We start from the raw sequence: 22,312 nt of genomic DNA on the forward strand, positions 1-22,312 counted from the left end.
TTATTGCTAGCTATTAAAGTTGAAACAATATGAACTATAGCAATCAAAAATTGATGATTTATCAACTAAATAATAAGAGAACTCCATAATTGTTTTTTAATTATTATTATTCTTTTTTCAAAATCATCATCAAAATATTTTGATTTCTATTTTTTTTTCTATATTTGAAATTTATCCATATATATAAAAAAAAAATTTGTATTTTATATTTGTTTTATATTAATCCATAGCACTAAAAGAAAAAAATATATAAATATAGAAAATCCAATATAAGTCTTATTTCCTAAAGCGTTTAACTTATCAATTTATGATTATGATTTATTTTAGACAAGTAAAAAGATGTAATGGTTTAAATTTGTTCAAAAGTCTCCTCTATTTCCATACAAATGGTGAGGATACTTTTCCCAACTACTAAATTAATTTTCGCATAAAATTTTGAATCAATAAGAAAATTTCAAATTTTTTTTTTTTTGTTTTTGAGAAAAAAATTTCAAAGTTTAAAAAATAAAAACTGGAAAAAGAATACGAGAAAATAATATAGACGTTTTATTTTTTGGACGTTAAAAATATAGACGTTTGAAAATTCCAAAATCAACCAACCGACCTATTCTCATTTCCCGGTTCATTCGCCAACCTCTTTTTTCTCTGATTCACCACTCTTCCTTCCCTCCACCTCTCTCTCTCTCTCTCTCTCTCCCCCCTCCTGAATCGCTTAGAGTCAACTCACTAACCATAACTACAAACACCGAGTCGACTCGCCGATTGGAACCGGGCCTCCGCGTAGATGGAGAACCTGATAACGCTGGTGAACAAACTACCTAGGGCTTGCACAGCCCTAGGTGATCATGGCAAGGAGAGCGCATTGCCTACTTTCTGGGACGCCTTGCCTTCAATTGCTGTCGTAGGAGGCCAGGTCCCACCCTCGATCGTCATTTCTCTCTCTTTATCTCAATTTTTTAATCTCTTTCATTTATATCGTATCTTATTTCTCTTTTCTTCCACCTCATCTTTCTCTGAACCATGTTTTTGCCATTTTTTGGATTGTCTTTCTTTGAGTTTGATCGTATCTTTTTTGTTTCATATGTCTGATTCACTGTCTCCCTGTGTTTTTTCCTCTCTTTATTTTATTTATTTATTTTTATTTCCATTTGTTTTTTCTTTTGGACTGCTTTCCATTTGTTTGGATTCTGCTTTCCATTTCACACAGGTTCACAACCTGGTTGTGAACAAAACCTACAAACACAAGTGGCTTTCCATGCTTGACAAACGCAAATTTCTATTCTCTAATCAATTCAGTAACTTGGAGTTTGTCATGCTGCATAACAATTGAAAAGGTCAATAGCCTTATTCACCAAAGAAAGAAAGAAAAAGTCAGAGCCTTACAAGCTAACCCTTTCTTCTTCCCCATCTTTGTCCTCTTGATGTTTAAGCAAAAGCACAAACCAAAAATACAATATATCCACCGGGCGAACTTGAACTTCAATATACCCTCAAGGAATCCCTTCCTTTCCTCTTTTTTGCAAAAGAAAAAAACAAAAGCCCCTTAACACTAATCAATATGAGTAGGCAATTAATCCCTTTCAAATCGGGAAACTTGAACAAAAAAGGCAGAGAGACAAACATTCTACTTAGAACCAATCATAGACTAGGTTCCATAATGGAGAATGTTGAAGATACCCACTTATACACATCGCTTGCTGCTTGCTTGATATATGGATGCTGATTGCTGAGAAATCTCAGGTTGTCACAGTGAAAACTGGGCTGTTTTCGATCTTGTCAGCTTCAATAAAAGTATGCATTATACACTGGTATACTACGTGGCCTATCATCTGTGTGTAGGATCCATCTTCTCTGGCACTGTTCATCACAAATTAAACTAGGAAATTATGCAAGACATGGCAAAAGGTAGAAATTTTTATCAAACACAAGAAAAGAATGATTAGTGTCATGCGACAATGCAAGGAAGGCTAGGGAAAGTAGACTTGGGACATATATTAACTAGGAAGAGTCATTTTTTTCAGTAAAGAAAGATTCTTTGCTAGGTATAGATTCTTTGCTAGGTATTCTTCCCACTCTTCAGAGTCAATCCTGCCATCTCCTTTTGTATCTGCTTCCGTGAATGTCTGTATAACATACAAGGAAGCACCAGCATGTGAAAATCAGAACACTGAAAATGTTTTGGATCCAAGGGTATAGAGCCATTTCTGTACCTACCATGTCTACAATCATTCCTACAACATCATCAGATCATATTCTAGCAAAAGAGCCAGCACCATCTCCTTCAACTGCTTACAGTTGCAGAAAGGAAAGTTTTATTGTGATTACCAGGATAGTTATGATTTTCATGTGTAATTCTAATAAACTAAAACAGGATAGTTCTTTTAATCATTGCTTTACCAGTACCAGCAAGCTATAAGCCAATTACTGAGAAGGTGGTTTCCTCTTTATTTTACAAATTTGATCACATGGAAGACTTAAAAGGTGATCAACTGGTAGAGCAGATATATACCATAAACTGAAAGATATTTAAGTCATTGAAGAACCAATTGATAAAAGAACAGTCACAGGGGAAATTTACCTCCTCACCCTCAATGTAACCGGTCTGCCTTTGATCATATAATTTTAAATGCATCTGCCTCAGATCATATATACCGTTTTTAGTGACTAGATGTATCTGAAAACTTGCCTTAAAAAAATACACTTCATATGTACCATTTGGAAATCAAAATTCTCCCACATGGAAAAGAGAACAAAAGAAGTGGTCAATGTAGATATTAGTACTACAACCAAGACACAAATTTCTTAGATGTAAATTTAATTGCTTAAGGAGTTTTTGAGTAACAACACTCAAGTATTGAACAAATTATCCAAACTAAATGTGCCCATCGATATGAAACATCTGCAAAATTTAGTAGAACAAAAGGTTGTGAAAGTGTATAGATTAATGAGTAGCATAAGGAACAGCAGATCACAGAAGTTTCTTCTTTAAATCCTAAAAGTGAATATTATGGAATCATGACTCTACAAAATCAGTGTAGCATATACTTTCTAAAAAGAGATTTCGCTCATTGCTATTTTGGAAAAGTGCAAGCTGTAGTTTTCCTATCAATTAAACAGAGCAAAATTAGCCCAACAACAATTAGATCACATAATTCAGAACAAAAAATAATCCTTATAATGGTTTCGTCGGCAGTAAACTACAGTCTACTAATTTGGAGAATATCTATGATGCCTATCTTTGACAACAGAACTGCTTTGTCTCTTAACAGCTCATACAAGTACTCAATCTTACTCACAGAAACTGCAAATCAGATAGGGATTGTCAGATTCCACCCACTTTAACAAATGTGGTTTTTTTTTTTTTTTAAACAGCAGTTTTGAAAATGCAAGTAAACGTACAATCATATTACTAAAAAAATAAGTTTGATATACATTGTTTGATTGTTGGACTTGTTTTTTATCAGCTTAAACTTTTGTAGTATATGACAATTTAAAAAGATATCTTGATATCCTATTTATATTTGTATTTGTGTTGAGTTATTATTGGGTTGATTGAAATGTTGTTTACATTGTTTGGTACGTAATTGGGAATTTCTTCTCTTTTTAATGGACCCTTTTAGAGGATGTGTTAAAAAATATATTTTATATACGTTGTAGGATTTGTTTCCTATAAGTCTTTTTGGACAGCGGCAACTTAACACACCTAAACATCTTATTCATCAGACAATCAACCAATTATTTTTGGCAGACAAACAAATTAGATATTATAGATAATGTTGATGGTGTGAATGATCTAATAAAAATATAAGTATTAATGTCAAATTCGGCTGAGGAAAATCCAGCAAGGGAGGGTTTGGCTGTTTCGTGAACCCACCACCATACAAAATGCATTGCAACAAGTACAATCAGAAAGACACACATCCACAGAAAAAGAGAGAGGTCAAGTGAGAAACAAAGAAAAAAAATGTAATAGGAAAAAGATGGTTTCTAAAGCTCACATGATCATAGGAGTTTTAGAAGCAAGAACAACATGATCCTCCAACAAGCCAGATTTTAATACTTGGGTTCTTTCTTTGAGGTACGGCAACCCATTTCATAAGAATTTTGAATTAATCCGTCAAACTAATGGGATGTTGAATTAATCCATCAACCTATGTATCAGTCACCAGACTTCACTTCCCCAGGATTTGTTTGCGTCTTGAATCTTCTTCCTATGCAACTTTCACAAAGTTTGATGTTAAGTCTTTGCTCTGTTTAGCTGATAAGCTCTGAGTGGCCCGAACCAAGAAGGAAAATAGAGTTTACATACTGTTGGAAGTTGGAGGTCACCACTTTCAAATGAAAACAACTTCGACAACAGTCCAACCTAACATTAAATAAGCGTCCTTTGACCAGGAACAAATTTTTTTCTGTTTAAAGGATAAGGCACCACCTATCTCTTACTTTCTTGTTTCATAATATGTTCTTTTACTATTAATTAGAAAATAGAAGTTTTATTTTTAATTAAAAACAAGAATAAATAGAAATCTTGATAAGGTCTTCTTTATTTCAAGCGGTAACAAAATTTGTTATAATTTGAAAAAGAAAACCGGCACAACTGGTTTTTAATAAAAATTTAAAATTAATTTTGAAAGCAAAAATTTATAAAACATTTTTTTTTTTGGGTCCTAAATTATGAATCATTTTAGTTTCTTTTTTTTCTTTAAAAAAAATGTTTATTGAAATAAAATTTGATTAGACCTCGGTTAAGATTTTATGTTGAGAAACATTCTATTTTTCGACCATTGGCCTTGGACTTGGATACTGAAACGGCAGCCCACTCGTAACGGCATTTCTGTTGTGAGAAACGGACGACCTGTTGGTCAAGCATAATTCCTCCTTGGCTCTGAGTCTCACTCAATTAACTATTTCTTAGCCAAAAGATAAGGAGAGAAAAAAAGAAAAAAAGAAAAAGGGGCATTGAAGTTGTTCCGATTGAGTGTATTAAAATAAGAATCCAACAAAGAGAAAAATAATATGATGGAATTACAATGTTCAAAAGGATACAACCCCACCCTACTGTTCTCTTCCCATGAAACATAACCCCCCCCCAAAACAAAAAAAAAATGCAGACATCATCTTCTGCCCCACTTGAAAGAGCATGACAGGAGTTTACAACCACCTAATGACATCAATACTAGCTTTCAACAACTGTTTATTGTTCCTTGAATATAAAAATGGCAGCAAATTAGAGGGTGACGAAGAACTAGCGGTATCTCCCCCGTGCAGACTACAGTTAGGAACGAGTGCAAATTGGTGCCTCATAGGGGCTCTGAATCAGTTTTGAGGTGCTGAGAAGAAAACGGCAAAAAGAAGTTTCCCCCAAAATAAATTAGCATTTTGATTCTCAATCTCAATATTCCAATTTCTCTGTGTCATATTGATGACCAATAAAACATAATAACTCCACAGGGCCTTGTAATTTACAGGAACTGCACATCGGTAAAATCTGACCAAAAATTGCCCCGCCAAAAGCAGTTTTATATTGCAATGAATCCACCTTGACAGCAGAAATAAGCAACCACAATGCCAAGAACAGCTCCAGCAAGGACCTGTGATGGAGTGTGGCCAAGGAGTACTTTCAGCTTTCTTTGGCTGATAGGATGCCCTTGAAACAAGTCCGCAACTATCATATTAAGAACCTGTTGCAAGGCAGTAACAAGATGATGAAACCAAAAGAAAATCATTATAAAGTCATATACAATATAGAGAGAGAACGAATCCAATTATCTCTGGTTTACAATATATAATGTCCAAAAGCAAAACTGATTCTCCTCCCCGATTTCAGTTTCACAATAGCATTACATTATTCAATGCAGTTAAGTGAATTCAGAATTTCAAAATAACCTGAACCTCCAATAAACTGTTTAACTATAACTGATTGCATAAAAGCTATAAGGTTTGTTTCTTCGACAACTGAAACATTTAATTTCTGCATATCTCAGATCTTACATGCCAATAAAAGATAATAAAGAAAAGTTTAAACTAAGGTGCCTCTAAATTGACAAAATAGTTAGGACTTAACAAAATGAACAAGCTGGTGCATACATTGTGGCCTGACAATTGCATCACATTCCTTAGCATAGGGATTTATTCAGAGGACACCATTGGATGAGCATATAGTAAGGGTATTTAACTCTTAAGTCGTATTTTACGCCATAATGGTAGCAAAACACAACCATAGTAACAACAGGTATAAATACTAAATTGTAGGTTGACATCATCCTGAACTACATGCTATGGTTCGATTAGCTCGCCTATCAAAGGACTTTGATCTCATATTATAACCTCAGCCAGTGAACACTTCAAACACCAAGCAACATATATCACCGTCTAGGATTTGGCTCTAGCAACATATTGTGGTAAAATTCCAATAATTTAATTGCATTAATTGCTGTTTGTGAGGATAATCTTACCAAAGCTTCATTAAGCCTGAATTTTCATGATCTAGTCTCCACCTTAGCAATTACATGATTTATAGTTGTTAATTATATTGACTCAAAGCCATATCCCACCCATCCAACATCTGTCTCCTACCTAAGTACGTAGGACTTTGGTCTCAAAAGTTGCACGACTCCTATGGCATTAAAAGATCCATCAACCATTTTACCTTCCTACATTTATTCAGTGTTTAACCTTACTCTAGCTAGTCAAGAAAAGCAAAGCATAGCCAACTAAAACATAGCCTCCACCATACATCGAGATTGTACAAAGTCATAGAACTTTGAAACCACAACCCTCTCTTAAGGAAATATATGATACTTTAAGTAACTTCTTTCAAACCACAACCCTACCTTAAGAAAGTATATGATACTTTTAAGTACCGGAGCATTCAAATATCCCTAACGCAATCCATAACAGTAAAATCTATTTTCAAGGATTAAACAATGAGTAATCTAGGAAATTTAAACTTGGACATAAAAAAATCCTCATAGATAAGAAAAAAGTGTAACAATGAACTTAAATTGTTCGCCCAGGACCTATTAGAGGCATAAAATTCTTTAATCCAAAAAGACAAATTCTTTTCAACCAAACAAGCAAACTGGATACCAATTAAAAAAAAAAAAAAAAGAAAAAAAATAGCATAATCAATTCATACCTCAGCTTGCATCCCAGCATGTCGACGAACACCGATAGCATCATACATAACAATGAGACTGAACCCCAAACATACCGGAAAAAGGGAATCCGATACACCATGACAGAGCGCCACCGAGGTCGACAGAGCCGTGCACAATGCCGAATGCGACGAGGGCATTCCTCCCGATGAAAATAAAATTCTCAAATCCCATTTTCTCTCCACGAAAAAATTCAAAACCACCTTGATCGACTGCGCTGTAGCCCAAGCAAACAACCCGGAAACAAACGTCGGGTTCGCTGCCAATTGAGCAACAAAAGGACTAATCTTCAACTTGGCATTCGAAGTCACGCTTAATAAAGCTATTCCAAGCCCGCTGTTCTGCAAGTATTTAACACTACCATCGTCTACAACCTTTTCCCATTCTCTATGAGCTTGTAAAACCGAAACCCATTTCTCGCTTTGGGAAAATACTAGACCTTTGACGCTTTGAAGTACCGGGACCAAAACCAACAGAGGGTTCAAGGGAAGACCCAAAGTATCACGTTTTGGTTTTGGGTCTTCTGAATTTGATGGAGTTCTACAAGAGAATGAGATGGATGAAGTCCTGAGCTTTGTGAAGTGGGTGAACCTGAAGAAGGAAATGTGCGAACAACATAAAGGTTTGATCTGAGGGTTTGAGAAGCTGAAGTTAAAGGAACCAAACGTGGGTTTTATTATTAAAGAGTCCATGGGTTGAGCTTCTCTCCAGAGTATCAGGCCGCATTTCAGAGAGGAAGAGAGAGAGAAACAGAGAGAAGCTTGGAGAAGAGCTCCGAAACAGAGCGTTCAAGTAACCAATTATATATATGGGATAAGAAGAATATATTGGTTATTGTGAACAATATAAGTCTTTATATTAACCAAAATGCCATTTGAGAAGTAAAACTTGACAAGGAGCCAAGGAATATGCTACTGGTATTTTTCCAATTTTCAATTTTCCAATTTTGTGTTTTTTTTTTTTTAAATTTATTTTTGTTTTTATGTTATTTGAGGATTAGCATATGCTATGGTAGCTTTGACATACCATGTGGACCAATCTTATGTCCCTTCCGTTTAGGATGCCCTCGTGGATGATAGTTGATGTAAGTCCATTTCAGTTATTGTGCTTCAATTTCGTTTTTGCTTAATTTGCAGTTTGACATTTGATTGGTGGGAACTAAGCCCATTTGTCAATTTAATTGCACCTACCAATACCAGAAACGAGACATCTCTATTTTATTTTTCTAATAAAAAATAATAATAAAATAGTTTGAAATGCTTTGGGAAAAAAATAATTAAGGAAAAAGATTTCAGGACGATACTTAAAATTTTCAAAATTATTTGAATTATAACTTGTAGGTATAGTTTGATTATAACTTACAGGTATGGTTTGGCTTAATTATGCTTAATCTTCGACAAGGAGGAATGATGGCCGTCATTCTTTTTTTCTTCTTTGATAATAATCGTTATTTTTCATATAAAATAATAATTTTTTTTTTATAAATATTTCTTCATATAAAAGATTATCAGATCAAATAAATATTTTTTTATTGCAAATTTTGTACTAAAAGTAAAATATGCCGGAAATTGTAATTAATCACGTTGGTAATTTGATCTCATAAGTTTACCACTGTTTTTCTTCTTTGAAACATAAGTTTGCTACTAATCAATAATGGATGTTAAAATGAGTTTTATGTAGTTTGAAGTGAATAATTTATATTTTTTCTATGTGAATATAAGTTGTAAATATCATGATTTTTAATTTAATTATGTTAAGTTCAGGTTTCATGAAAATAATAATTAAGGAAAGATTTTATTAAAGCCTATTTTAAAATCGCTGCAAGCCCCCTTCATTGCCTACTATTTATTCAATCATTCATTTATTGTTCAATTTTTTTCTAAAAATAAAAAAGTAATAAATATATAAATAATTAATTGTCAATAAAAATCTTTAATAGGATTTTTTTTTATAATGATATTGCAAACAATTTTTTATTTGATTGTGCTTTTTTACAATCTCAATATCAATATTGTTAATTTTTTTGTCACATATACAATAATCTAAAATTGATCATTGGAGGTGCTCTAGTTGTTAGAATTAAACCAAGTCATTTTACTCAAAGAAAACAATTCTAATAACTTTTAGTGAGATTAATTTTCTTTAATGTTTTTTAAATATTTATTATTAAAAAGATGCATAATATTATTGAACACTTTTCCAAATCTAAATAGTTGTGACTATTATGAAATTTTAGTTAATTTTTTAAGAAAAGAAATGCAAATAAATTAAACATTATAGAAAAAATAAAATAAAAAGAAATTTATATAACTAATATTATTGCTGGCCATTAAAGTTAAAACAATATGAACTATAGCAATCAAAAATTGATGCTTTATCAACTAAATAATAAGATAACTCCATAATTGTTTGTTAATTTTTTTTTTTTCAAAATCATCATCAAAATATTTTTGAAATTTATCCATATATATAAAAAAATCATTTTGTATTTTATATTTGTTTTATATTAATCCATAGCACCAAAGAAAAAATATATATAAATATAGAAAATCTCAATATAAGTCTTATTTCCTAAAGCATTTAAATTATTAATTTATGATCATGATTTATTTTAGACAAGTAAAAAAATGTAATGATTTAAATTTGTTCAAAAGTCTCCTCCATTTCCATACAAATGGTGAGGATACTTTTCCCAACTAGTGAATTAATTTTCGCATAAAATTTTGAAACAATAACAAAATTTCAAATTCTTTGTTTTTGAGAAAAAAATTTCAAAGTTTAAAAAATAAAAACTGGAAAAAGAATACGAGAAAATAATACAGACGTTTTATTTTTTGGACGTTAAAAATATAGACGTTTGAAAATTCCAAAATCAACCAACCGACCTATTCTCATTTCCCGGTTCATTCGCCAACCTCTTTTTCTCTGATTCGCCACACTGTTCCTTCCCTCCACCTCTCTCTCTCTCTCTCTCTCTCTCTCTCCCCTCCTGAATCGCGTAGAGTCAACTCACTTACCATAACTACAAACACCGAGTCGACTCGCCGATCGGAACCAGGCCTCCGCGTAGATGGAGAACCTGATAACGCTGGTGAACAAACTACAGAGGGCGTGCACAGCCCTTGGTGATCATGGCGAGGAGAGCGCATTGCCTACTCTCTGGGACGCCTTGCCTTCAATTGCTGTCGTAGGAGGCCAGGTCCCACCCTCGATCGTCATTTCTCTCTCTTTATCTCAATCTTTTAATCTCTTTCATTTATATCGTATCTTATTTCTCTTTTCTTCCACCTCATCTTTCTCTGATCCATGTTTTTGGCATTTTTTGGATCGTCTTTCTTTGAGTTTGATCTTATCTTTTTTGTTTCATATACCGGATTCACTGTCTCCCTGTGTTTTTTCCTCTCTTTATTTTATTTATTTATTTTTATTTCCATTTGTTTTTTCTTTTGGACTGCTTTCCATTTGTTTGAATTCTCTTTTTGTATAATTATGATTTGAATTTCACTTTTCGGCTGAATACATGTTTTAATACGTTATGTTTCTTCCATTTCAGTTTTCTTTCAATGCGCTTTTGTTTTTCTTCTTCTTCTTCTTCTTTTTAATTTTTTTAATTTTTATTTTTTAAATATAAATGCTTGATTTTCCTTTTATTGTTTTAGGCCTTGATTTTTTTTTTTTTTAACTTCTTTTTTCCCGGAAATTGTCTGTCTGTCATATAAAAAAGAAATAGAAATTCTCGAGCGAACAAGATTTTTTTTTTTTTTTCCCCCTCTCAAATGATATGATTATATTAATTATTCCTCCACATTGAAATAATTGTCTTAATTATCAATTAAATTACTGGCTTGTAGAGCTCTGGAAAGTCTTCGGTCTTGGAGAGTGTTGTTGGGAAAGACTTTTTACCTCGTGGAGCAGGTAATTATTTTGTTATTTATCTTTATCGTTTGTCCCATACAGGTTCAGAGTTTTACTTGCACGTAGTATCACATTCACTCCTAGATGTGATGCTAACTCATGATATGCAGGGATTGTTACTCGGCGTCCTCTTGTCTTGCAGCTTCATAGGATTGATGAGGGAAAAGAATATGCTGAGTTTATGCACCAACCAAGAAAGAGATTCACAGATTTCGGTATAATTCTTAGTAGAAAATTTACTTTCTGGAATGTTTTTGGTTGTTTTTTTTTTTTTTTTTTTTTTTTTTAACGATATATTACCTCCCAGCCTTAAAAAAAAAAAAAAAAAAAAAGAGGCTGGTATGTTTTTATGATTGTTGGCTGCTTTAGTTTTTGTCAATTGTTGCTTGTCTATTTCTTTTTCCTTTGATACTTGTTGTATATTGTATAGCTGCTGTGAGGAAGGAAATCTCTGATGAGACAGATCGGGAGACAGGCCGAAGTAGTAAAGTGATTTCTACTGTGCCAATTCATCTTAGTATCTACTCCCCTAATGGTATGTCATTATATTCTTGTGTAGTGTATATCTTGCACATTATCTGTACTAAATACATATTATCTTGCACATTAGAACTTTTATATATATTCTTGTGGTTGCTTGATCCTGGCAGTTGTGAACTTGACGTTGATTGATCTTCCTGGACTGACAAAAGTTGCTGTTGGTAAGTCTAACGTCTGTAATTTGCTGTATTCTAGAATAATATAGCCCTACCTAGACATGATATAAACCAATTCATTGACTTTAATATATGGTCTTTTAGATGGTCAACCGGAGAGCATTGTGCAGGACATTGAGGCTATGGTCCGGTCCTACATTGAGAAGGTAACTTTTTTCATAACATTTAATATATTTATTAGCTGTTTGGAAAAGAAACCTGTTCTCATGGAGAACGACGTCACTTGGGCTTCCTATAAGCTAGTTTGGCATTTTATATATCAGATAAAAATATGATAATGGGAATAAGTGAAACATGGCAGTGAGTGAATTCAAATTTGTTCAGATTACTAACGTTTTCATAGATGTTTTTGGTATATAATCAAAGTTAGTGCCTGTAAGACATGTTTCAGGTTCTTGTTCTTTATCATTCTGTTTATAGTGTTTGATGTTTTACATCTTTTATTTGCAGCCAAATTGTATTATTCTTGCAATTTCCCCTGCCAACCAGGACCTTGCTACATCTGATGCAATTAAAATCTCCCGTGAAGTGGACCCAAGAGGTAAATCATAAATGATTTTTCATAGACCATACGTACTTGACTGTACTTAATGGATTGATTAATCTACCTGCCGATTGGTTTGGATTAAGTTAACCAGTTGAACATCAGTAAACGGTAAAGGAAAAAGAAAAAGTGTGAACAAAGGATATGGAAATATGAGTTTTCACTTTCTCCACAAACATGGAAGATTAAATTCTAGTTTTCTAGTATTTTTCTAAATTTTTGGTTGGTAGTTGATCTTACCTGTTACACATTATAGCTTCAACATTTGAACTTTTTCTTTTTATGATTTATAAAAACACTTGCATATGTGTTTACATATGCCCTTTTTTTATTTTTTATTTTTTTTCATATCAAAAAATTATTTTGCTTTGTTATTTATGGATTCATTTGGGATGGTTTGGACTACAAAACTAAGGCATTTCAAGTGACTGTGTCCTTTAATTGATCCTTGCTAAAGTTAGTTGCCTTTTGTTTAGGAACTGTCACATGTCTGTCATTTGATGATTCAACTTGCAACATTAATTTATCTGTCTTCCTTTAATGCATTGATTTTACAGTTATCTTTGTTATTCTATTATTCAGGGGAGAGGACGTTTGGAGTTTTGACAAAAATTGACCTTATGGACCAGGGTACTAATGCAGTTGATGTAAGTTTGTCTCTGAATTAATCTTGTAAAAACAAAAAGTTAAATGAAAAGAAATACTTTTATATTATACGAATCTAGTCATTCAGTGACAATCCAGCATGTCATTTGTTGTAGCTTGTTTTAAAACTGTGTTATTGATCAGAATACAAGCATGATGATGAATGTAGTTTTCTAAAGTTGTCATGTTTATTTCTGGAATGAATCAAAGTTTTCCTATAACCTTGTTTTTCTCATGCAAAGCTACAGTTTTGTTGCTTGTATTGAACTTGAATGTCAGGTAAAATTTTGTTAAACTTAAATATGAGTTGCTTTCCAGTGTTTGCTAGGATGTATTTTACTAAGTTTTGTTCATTAAATACATTCTGTCTGAGGGATGCATCTAGGCATTTCATTTGTCATTTTTTGGTGTTCAAGTTTCACTCTGGTGATTGTCCAAAAAAAAAAAAAAAAGTTTCACTCTAGTGACTCTCTCTCAGATATTGGAAGGAAGGTCATATAAACTACAATTTCCTTGGATTGGTGTTGTTAATCGCTCCCAAGCTGATATCAACAAGAGTGTTGATATGATTGCTGCCCGGCGTAGAGAGCGCGAGTACTTTTCTAGTAGCCCAGAGTACAAGCATCTTAGTCAGAGAATGGGATCTGAGCATTTAGGAAAGGTTCTTTCAAAGGTAAGCTTAGGGTTTTTTAGCAAATGAGGTTTCACACTCTTTTATCTTCGATGAGGCTGGAACTACCAGCATCATAAGATGTATGTTCTATTTTTAATATTCTGATTAAATCAGTATCGAGTTTTCTTGTTCTGCTGACTTAATTCCTTATGTGGCATAAAATATGATCATTTCAGCATTTGGAAACTGTGATAAAATCTCGCATCCCAGGCCTTCAGTCTCTTATTAGCAAAACTATTGCTGACCTAGAGGCAGAATTAAGCCGTCTTGGGAGGCCCATTGCCACTGATACTGGAGTAAGAAATGCAATCAACTAATATTTTTCTTTAAATAAAAAAAAAAAAATCCTTTTCTTTCTCATACCTAATTTGTGTATACGCATCGCTTAAGAAAGTTAACTTGCCTTCCAAATGCAGGGAAAACTATATATGATAATGGAAATCTGTCGTACTTTTGATCAGATATTTAAAGAACATCTTGATGGAACGTATGTGCCCATTACAATTTTCCCTCATGTTTCATGTTGGTTTCACTTTACAGTTCAATCCATTAGAATTTATGGTAATTGATTTCTCCAGGCGGGCTGGTGGTGATAAAGTCTATGGTGTGTTTGATAATCAATTTCCAGCAGCTTTGAAGAGGTTGCAATTTGACAAAAATCTTTCAATAGATAATGTTCGAAAGCTAATTACTGAAGCAGATGGATATCAACCTCATCTAATTGCTCCTGAGCAGGGATACCGTCGCCTCATTGAAGCTTCCTTAGTATGTATTAGAGGTCCTGCTGAGGCAGCTGTTGATGCGGTATGCATTCATATTAAAGAGAAATCTCCTTAAAACATTTATTCCTTGTGGCAATAGACGATCATAACTGCGGTGTGGTATATTCTTAGCTTGTTCTTACTGCTTCCATGGTTGACATTGTTGTTGTTTCTGCTTCATTTTTTTTTTTTTTTTGGTGATATGTTACTTTGCTTAATATAATGTTTTCATGATTTAGGTGCATGGCATACTGAAGGATCTGGTTAACAAGTCTATCAGTGAGACCGTGGTAAGTTCTTAAACATGTTAAACTCAACATTCTCATAATTTGTATCGACAATTTTTCCTATATGTGGGCATTTATGTATTAGCTAAAAAGAGATTTATGCTTTAAGTTCCTGAAATTCAAATTATCTTCAGTGAGTTGAATCCTATAATTATAAACTAGATATATGTGTTGAGAAAAAGTTCTAGTGGAAAACTAGAAAAAAGAAATATTGGGAGATGGAAAAAAGGAAAACGGAAAAGAAAAGGGTTTATCTTCACTTTGCCTAATAAGCACAGAATTATCATTTCCTGCAGTTTCTTAATGAACTCTGACTGGATTCTTCTTCTATTGCATATATAGGAACTAAAGCAGTATCCAAGTTTAAGAGTAGAAGTCGGTAGTGCAGCTATTGAATCCTTGGAAAGGATGAGGGAAGAAAGCAAGAGAGCAACTCTTCAGCTGGTCGATATGGAATGTGGTTACCTGACTGTAGAATTCTTCCGTAAGCTTCCTCAAGATATTGAAAAGGGTGGGAATCCAACGCACTCAATTTTTGATAGATACAATGATGCGTATCTCCGGCGTGTTGGTAAGTTTTCCAGAAGAATTCACGGACCAATCAAAGATAGAATTTTGACATTAATATATGTTCTATAATTGTTCATGTCTGACACTGGCATAAGCTAGATCACTTGGTGGTTTCTACTTTCTAACAATTTTAATTGTGGAAAAAATTCGTATTTGGTGTGTTAGTGAAGGTTTCTAGTTTTAATTAAGCCTTATCTTTCTTGAATGCAAACAGGAAGCACTGTATTATCCTATGTCAACATGGTTTGTGCAACTTTAAGGAACTCTATTCCAAAGTCCATAGTCTACTGTCAAGTAAGAGAGGCAAAGCGCTGCTTGCTTGATTTCTTCTTTACAGAGTTGGGTAAGAAGGAGGTAAGAATTCCTGTTTTAAAATTAATCAAAGACAAATATAGAAAAAGAAAAAAAAAATGCTGTAGCATTGATAATTAATTTACCTCAAGACGTTACAAATATTTTGCAGTCAAAACAGTTGGGTAAGTTGTTGGATGAAGATCCAGCAGTGATGCAGCGCCGTACCTCGCTCGCAAAGAGACTGGAGTTGTACAGAACTGCTCAGGAAGATATCGAGGCTGTTGCTTGGTCCTCCAAGTAAAGTCTAGGCCATTGATTCTTTCCCACGGTGCATTGCCAGCTGAGGCCGAAGCCACTGGGGCTTTTTGCCTATAGCTCCCTACTAAGCCAATATAAAAAATGTTATTGTTTTTTATTTTTTTTATTTATCATTAACAAATTAATTTTTTTCCCTAAAGTTAAAATTTTTAGGGTGTATTTAGTCATGTTGTATAGTTTATTTTTTTTAATTTTATCTTCTAAATTAAAGATACACATTAATTACATTATAAGAATAATTTGGAAAAAGGAGAGAATTTGTATTGTATCTAGGAATATAGCAATAGGAGCCAAAACTGCATGCAGAGAAACACCAATGATCGGAGACCGTGTATCTAGGAAAAATGGCCACGTAATTCACAAAAAAGGCGATCGACTTTACTGTTTTCTAACTGCTAACTGTTTCCTTCCTTCCAATTCCAATTCCAAACAAAAATAAAAATAAAACAATTCAACAACAAGATCAAGACCTGCCGAGAACACCAACTTTATTGCTTTCTTGTATATATTGCATCATAAGTTGCGTGATCATTTGGTAAATATTTCCATGTCTTCTTTACTATTATTATTAGCCCGACCTCAAAATGATATATATATATATATATATACTGATATACTTATCATTTTGAGAAATCGTTTGGCAGAAAACTAACTTTGGTAAAGCTGGTCTCAACAATTATTGATTTTGAAACTGAATGCAAGCACTTGTTGAATATTTACAAAGAGAAGTAAATGAAATATTGACTTGTTTTGAATAAAGTCAAAGATCGACCGCCTGAACTGTCTACCATCAACCATTAATTTCTTCGTTGTCTATAAATTTCATACTCCACCAACAAGGCCTACTCAGAAATCCCATCAGTAATTTTCAAATGGATCACGAAGAAGGTATCAGATTGAGAAAGCGAGCTCTCAAACCAATAGAGACAAAAAGAGAGAAAATTCACAAATTAGGAGCAGAAGAAGAAGAAGAAATTTGTTGGTGTGAGAAGGAAATCAATAACGAAGAAGAGCCACTGAGTCCATCAGCGCGTCTGTTCCATGAACCAAACTTCAACGTGCATATCATTGCAATCATGGGATGTGTTACCAGAATTAACCCGGATGTTATTAAGCCCAGATTGTTCCACACTTTGCTTAATCACCCTCGCTTCTCAAGTTTGCTGGTAAGAAATTACAAAAATTCAAACATCTTACTATGTATATATGTATTTATTACCCTTTTATTAATCACAGGTTGTGGACGAGAAAAACGGTGGGAAAATGAAATGGGTTAGAACAGAAGTTGATTTGGACAAGCATGTCATAGTTCCTGATGTGAACCACGCTGACATGGAATCACCCGACCATTTTGTAGAAGACTACATCTTCGAGCTGAGCAAAACCAGCATGGACAAATCAAGGCCTCCTTGGGATCTCCATCTCCTGAATGTGAAAACATCTCAGTCTGAAGCCGTGGGCATTTTCAGGGTCCATCACTCTCTCGGCGACGGCACATCTCTCATTTCTCTTTTATTGGCTTGTACTCACCAAGTCTCTGATCCTGAGGCTTTGCCCACAATTCCAATGAAGAAGGAGAAGCAAGATTCTCGTAAGGGTGAGTTTGGAGGGTTTTGGGGGTGGTTGTTTAGGTTTTGGTTGGTTTTGCAATTTGTTTGGAATACCATTGTGGATGTTTTCATGTTTATGGCAACGGCGGTGTTCTTGAAAGATTCCAATAGTCCTCTCAAAGGTCCTCCAGGCATTGAGCACAATCCTCGCCGATTTGTTTTTCGGACTGTCAGTTTGGATGATATGAAGTTCATCAAGAATGCAATGAATATGGTAACTATATATATATATATATATATATAAATTAAAGTTTGAATGGAGATTTTGTTATTTTATATATATATATATATATATATACACTCTTAATTAGTATAAAACTATTTGATGGCTTATAATTAATCAATAAGGCGATGGGGTAAGTAAAATCTAACTAAAACTACTTGATTAATGAAATCGACTTTATTTTTCAAAATAATAATAATAATAACAAAACAAAACTAAAGCTACTTGATTATACCATAGAGTTATGAAAATGTTCCTTATAATCATGACCATACATCGTCTGGCCCTTGCAGACTGTAAACGACGTCGCTTTGGGAATGACACAGGCAGGTTTATCTCGGTATCTCAATAGAAGATATGGTGAGCTGAGCTTCCCATTTTAATTTTGAGATTAATTTTTATTCAGCACTTAGACATTGGATATGTATATTAATGTATATGTAGGTGAGAATAAGAAGGACGAGGAAGGGTCAACTCAGAAGAAAAACAATATTCCAAACAAAATTCGGCTCAGATCAACTTTGCTAGTTAACATCAGACCTTCGGCAGGAATTCAGGTTTATATAATATAAGAATAAATATTTTCCATATGGATATTATATAGTCTCATACGTTTTTATATATATAAGTATGGGCAATATATATAATTGTAGAGTTTAGCTGATATGATGGAGAAGAAGAAAGGTAGTGAAGCAAAATGGGGTAACTGGATTGGTTATATCCTCCTTCCATTCACAATCGGCTTAAAGGATGATCCATTAGACTATATTCGCAAAGCTAAATCTACCATTGACCGCAAGAAGAATTCTTTTGAAGCTATTTACACTTTCTTCATTGCCGAAATTGTTCTCAAGCTTTTCGGCATCAAAGTAATTAATTAGTTTTTATTAATTATTTATTTTTAGTTTATATATATCTATATATATATCTCATAATTATCATATCTTGTTAATCTAATAATTACAGGTAGCAAGTGCTTTATCCCACAGAATTATCTCCCACACGACAATGTGCTTCTCCAATTTGGTTGGACCGCTTGAAGAAATTGGTTTCTACGGCCATCAGATAGCTTACCTGGCTCCAAGTTCCTACGGCCAACCACATGTAATATTAATTTTATACGATTATCAACATTTTAATGGTGGTGAATATTTATTTTTAATTTAAAAATTTTGCAGGCATTGATGATTAATTTCCAAAGTTACGTAAACAAGATGACGATTGTACTGTCGGTTGATGAAGACACAATTCCTGATCCTCACCAGCTGTGTGATGATATTGTCGAATCCCTCAGGCTTATCAAGGATGCTCTTTTGCACAACTAAGCAATTAATTAAATGTAAAAGAATGTTCCTCAAATTACTAATAACTATCAAATAAGAGATACTGTTCTTTATAAAAATTCTCACATTGTCTTTTTTACTTAGTAAAATAAATGCTTTGTATTATATAATTTTCCACTTACTAATTATTACCATTTTAACCAGTTAATCAGCTTTCACAAAATTGCTTTCCATGTATATACATATTAATGAAGCTTAACAAAATATTTGGGGACTGAAACATGCGCGCTTGATCCCTGATTATTACTAGTTTTTTTTTTTTTTTTTTTTTTTTTTTTGTGGGGGGGGGGGGGGGGGGGGGGGAGGAATCTGAATATTAATAGGTTGAAGAACTTTTTTTTTTTTTTTTAAATAAGTAAAGATCTTGAAATACTTATTTCTTTTCAGCCAAAATAATAATAACAATAATAAAAGGGGAAAAATTCTACCGGGCCAAATCCAGCCCATTAGCTCAGATCGGGTTAGAAATTACATGGGAACTTAACGGGGACAGCATCATTACTCGTGGGCCATTTACTTCGGCCTATTTTCAAAACACTGGACCCCAACTTTGTGGTCTCTGAACAATTGACCCAGTTCGTGTCCCGCTCTTCGTTTAGAAATTTCATCTTCTTTTTTTTTTTTTTTTTTTTTTTTTTTTTTTTGGGTAATTGAAATTTCATCTTCTTTATCTGCAAATAAACTCGTCTTTTTATATATTCAATGTCAAAGAATTCAAATATCTTAATAATTACATCTCCTAAAAGAAAAGGAATTAATTCTTAATTCCTGTTTAGAATTATGTTTAAAAACAATTATGACTTTTTTTTTAAAAAAAAAAATTGCTTTCTGAAAATCTTTTTCAACACTCAGACGACATATATTATATATGGATACTCAAGGAAGCTTGACTACAAAATTGACATTTTTCCTTTCAATACTTATACGACAAAAAATAGTAAAACTTGAACAGAATTTTGCTTTAAAAGGAAAAAGAAATCCAGAGAGAGATTTTGTTAGAACGGTTAAGAATTTTTTTCATCTACCTTATTGGGCTAGAAATTCCCGGAGGTAGTTTTCACTAAATTTGGAAAATGGTTTAACAATTTTCAAACACACACGTTTTTCTCAATGGGATTCATTGTCATAATCCACCAGCTCTACTTTAACATAACAGATTGACGTTAAAAGAACAAAGATATATAAAGCCTTTTACATTAAAAAGAAAAAGAAAAAAAATAGAAAACACAAACCAGGACTACGCTTAACGTTTATCTAATTCTTGTCCTAGTTTGAGTTTCATTGTTTTCTCTTGCATTCACTATTGTGATCATATTCTTTGTAATACAATTTCAAAGTTATCCCTACTATAACTATTTATATTTAACTCATTTTCATACGTATGACTAGTTTGAGAATGGATTATTGGTCTGCATCATATGCAACAAAAGCCTATCTAGATACCCTTGAGCTGGTCAGCTTCTTCTTCTTGATATGTGTGTGTGTGTTTTTTTTCTTTTTTCTTTTCTTTAAATCTATGATTTTTTTTTTAGCTGATAATATGTAATTAACAATGTTAATTAATTTTGTTGAAAGTGTGGAAATCAGAGGAGACATTATCGAAATGAGACATGGAAAACACAGGAACCAGGAAGTAACGAATTCGTATCGGCATTAGCAGCAGGGATGAAAGCAAAGCTAATAGTAGAGGTAACCACAAGCGCTTCGCCATCAACGATAGCATTAGCGGCTGCAGCAAGACAGACAGGAGGAAGATTGGTTTGTATCCTCCCAGAACCAGTACTAGATGAATCAAAAAGAGTAATCAAAGATGCGGGTTTGAAAGACTTGGTTGAATTCAAAACTGGGGAGCCTTCAGAGCTGCTTTCGGATTACGAAAACATCGATTTCTCTCTGGTTGATTGCAAGAACGACGATTACACAAGGTTGCTGAACATGCTAGATGTTAATCCAAGGAGATCAGTGGTTGTGGCAAATAACTTGGTGGGTGAGAGAAAAGGGTGGGAAGGAAATGTAAGAAGAAAGAATAACAAAGAGAAAGTTGCTGTTAGATCTTTGAAGAATCCAATAGGGAAAGGAATGGAAGTGACAGTGATTGGGAGGAAGAGAAATGAGAATGAGAAGAGAGATTGGGGTGGTGGTGGTGGTGGTGGAGGGATATCAACATCATTTCCTCCTTCAAGATCTGTGAAGAAGACTAAAAGCAAATGGCTTGTTAAGGTTGATAAGGAAAGTGGTGAGGAACATTTCTTCAGGGTGCCTAAATAGACTGCCTAATTTGAGCAGCAACAGAGCTGGTGGTATTTTGCCCCTATATATATCTTTGGGGTATGATTTAAATTTGCAGAACTAGCAGTGGAGGAAGATTTTATTTTTGTTGTGGTGAAAATTAAGTGATGTGCAACGGAGAGAGATATGATGGAAAATTTTGGGTGAATATGCAAATCTCTCATTGCTTTCTTAGATTGGATATCCTTCACACATACTATGAAGGGGCTTTAATTATTAGTTCTGATTATTTGCTGCTTGATGGTTAAATACTCAGAGAAGGAACACTACTATGGGAGTCTGCTGAAAGCTGCTGTATATGCATGGCTTGGTGGTTTTTTATAAGATCCTCTTGGTATAGAGAAATATTGTTGGGTTAATTTGCAAACCAAATTAATGCCGACTGAACTTCATCCAGATAACATGAAACTTAAATTAAAAATGTTGCATATTTATTCTCACAATAACATGTATATAATAAGCTAGATGTTTTTTTGTATGGAAACCTCTACTTATTTATTATTATAGAGATATTATTTATGTTTATGAGGCTAATTAATTTGGCTTCTATTTTCTCATTGATATTTTTCCTTTTTCTTTATTTATTTTTTATTTTTTATTTTTTTTTATTTTTTAATAACTGGCCAGGATATTTATATGTATATATATACTGTTATGAGAATCAGTACTGTTGGTATGGATATGGTCATCATTTATATAAACCAAATTCAAACCATTTCAGAAGAATAAATTAGTCAATAATTAGTTGAAGGAGTCCTGTCATAAGGACTTAAAATATATTAATTCATTTTTGGTTTTAGTTTCATCAAATTAACCAAAATTTGAGAGGGATAATATATATATATATTTTGCGTGAAGGGATAATTTATATATTTTTGTTTGATAAGAAATATCACCGGATCATTTGACAAGACAATAAGCCTGCAAGAGCAGATGTTAGTTGCTGATAGGAGATAAAGCAACAGGG

General features: G+C 33.3%; 4 protein-coding genes and 1 long non-coding RNA gene across 6 annotated transcripts; 3 read left to right on the forward strand and 2 right to left on the reverse strand.

The window, feature by feature from the left end:
• Window positions 1–1,326: 1,326 nt before the first annotated feature.
• LOC132804524 (uncharacterized) lies at window positions 1,327–4,323 on the reverse strand. The gene is made up of 2 exons (XR_009639713.1): window positions 3,999–4,323; window positions 1,327–1,857 (listed from the first exon to the last, which is right to left on the reverse strand). It is a non-coding gene; the product is annotated as an uncharacterized LOC132804524 (long non-coding RNA).
• A 632-nt stretch (window positions 4,324–4,955) lies between these two features.
• Window positions 4,956–7,958, reverse strand: LOC107423635 (uncharacterized). The gene is made up of 2 exons (XM_016033220.4): window positions 7,139–7,958; window positions 4,956–5,681 (listed from the first exon to the last, which is right to left on the reverse strand). Exons 1-2 carry the CDS (start codon window positions 7,847–7,849, stop codon window positions 5,520–5,522), a joined length of 873 nt encoding a protein of 290 aa, XP_015888706.2. The 5' UTR covers window positions 7,850–7,958; the 3' UTR covers window positions 4,956–5,519.
• Window positions 7,959–10,076: 2,118 nt separating this feature from the next.
• LOC107423639 (phragmoplastin DRP1B) lies at window positions 10,077–16,129 on the forward strand. The gene is made up of 16 exons (XM_016033225.4): window positions 10,077–10,356; window positions 11,009–11,072; window positions 11,183–11,287; window positions 11,503–11,607; window positions 11,723–11,773; window positions 11,873–11,934; window positions 12,239–12,329; window positions 12,915–12,979; window positions 13,456–13,650; window positions 13,827–13,946; window positions 14,067–14,137; window positions 14,229–14,454; window positions 14,651–14,701; window positions 15,041–15,269; window positions 15,483–15,622; window positions 15,732–16,129. The coding sequence occupies exons 1-16, from the start codon at window positions 10,228–10,230 to the stop codon at window positions 15,861–15,863; spliced, it is 1,836 nt and encodes a 611-aa protein (XP_015888711.2). The 5' UTR covers window positions 10,077–10,227; the 3' UTR covers window positions 15,864–16,129.
• Window positions 16,130–16,704: 575 nt separating this feature from the next.
• LOC107423618 (wax ester synthase/diacylglycerol acyltransferase 11) lies at window positions 16,705–19,276 on the forward strand. 2 transcript variants are annotated; one of them, XM_025076801.3, is made up of 7 exons: window positions 16,717–17,046; window positions 17,117–17,704; window positions 18,007–18,073; window positions 18,158–18,270; window positions 18,367–18,582; window positions 18,680–18,817; window positions 18,892–19,276. In XM_025076801.3, exons 1-7 carry the CDS (start codon window positions 16,753–16,755, stop codon window positions 19,036–19,038), a joined length of 1,563 nt encoding a protein of 520 aa, XP_024932569.3. In that variant the 5' UTR covers window positions 16,717–16,752; the 3' UTR covers window positions 19,039–19,276. The 2 variants fall into 2 exon arrangements, with proteins under 2 accessions (XP_048335645.2, XP_024932569.3); XM_048479688.2 differs by lacking the exon at window positions 18,367–18,582 and having other exon boundaries at window positions 16,705–17,046.
• Window positions 19,277–20,231: 955 nt separating this feature from the next.
• LOC107423617 (uncharacterized) lies at window positions 20,232–21,864 on the forward strand. Its single transcript, XM_016033200.4, has 2 exons — window positions 20,232–20,509; window positions 20,632–21,864. Exons 1-2 carry the CDS (start codon window positions 20,438–20,440, stop codon window positions 21,322–21,324), a joined length of 765 nt encoding a protein of 254 aa, XP_015888686.3. The 5' UTR covers window positions 20,232–20,437; the 3' UTR covers window positions 21,325–21,864.
• Window positions 21,865–22,312: the final 448 nt, after the last annotated feature.

Source organism: Ziziphus jujuba, chromosome 7 (genome assembly GCF_031755915.1).
Source record: "Ziziphus jujuba cultivar Dongzao chromosome 7, ASM3175591v1".
Classification (NCBI taxonomy): Eukaryota; Viridiplantae; Streptophyta; class Magnoliopsida; order Rosales; family Rhamnaceae; genus Ziziphus; species Ziziphus jujuba.

Bases quoted from the DNA above. Each gene is read 5' to 3' on its own strand.
- LOC107423635 (XM_016033220.4), bottom strand. From the start codon at position 7,849: ATGGACTCTTTAATAATAAAACCCACGTTTGGTTCCTTTAACTTCAGC. The intron at 5,682-7,138 runs GTATGAATTGAT...GCCTTGCAACAG, and splicing joins ATGCTGGGATGCAAGCTGAG to GTTCTTAATATGATAGTTGC.
- LOC107423639 (XM_016033225.4), top strand. From the start codon at position 10,228: ATGGAGAACCTGATAACGCTGGTGAACAAACTACAGAGGGCGTGCACA. The intron at 10,357-11,008 runs GTCCCACCCTCG...ACTGGCTTGTAG, and splicing joins TTGCTGTCGTAGGAGGCCAG to AGCTCTGGAAAGTCTTCGGT. The intron at 13,651-13,826 runs GTAAGCTTAGGG...TGATCATTTCAG, and splicing joins TAGGAAAGGTTCTTTCAAAG to CATTTGGAAACTGTGATAAA.
- LOC107423618 (XM_025076801.3), top strand. From the start codon at position 16,753: ATGGATCACGAAGAAGGTATCAGATTGAGAAAGCGAGCTCTCAAACCA. The intron at 18,271-18,366 runs GTTTATATAATA...ATATAATTGTAG, and splicing joins GACCTTCGGCAGGAATTCAG to AGTTTAGCTGATATGATGGA. The intron at 18,818-18,891 runs GTAATATTAATT...AAAATTTTGCAG, and splicing joins GTTCCTACGGCCAACCACAT to GCATTGATGATTAATTTCCA.
- LOC107423617 (XM_016033200.4), top strand. From the start codon at position 20,438: ATGACTAGTTTGAGAATGGATTATTGGTCTGCATCATATGCAACAAAA. The intron at 20,510-20,631 runs GTCAGCTTCTTC...TTTTGTTGAAAG, and splicing joins ATCTAGATACCCTTGAGCTG to TGTGGAAATCAGAGGAGACA.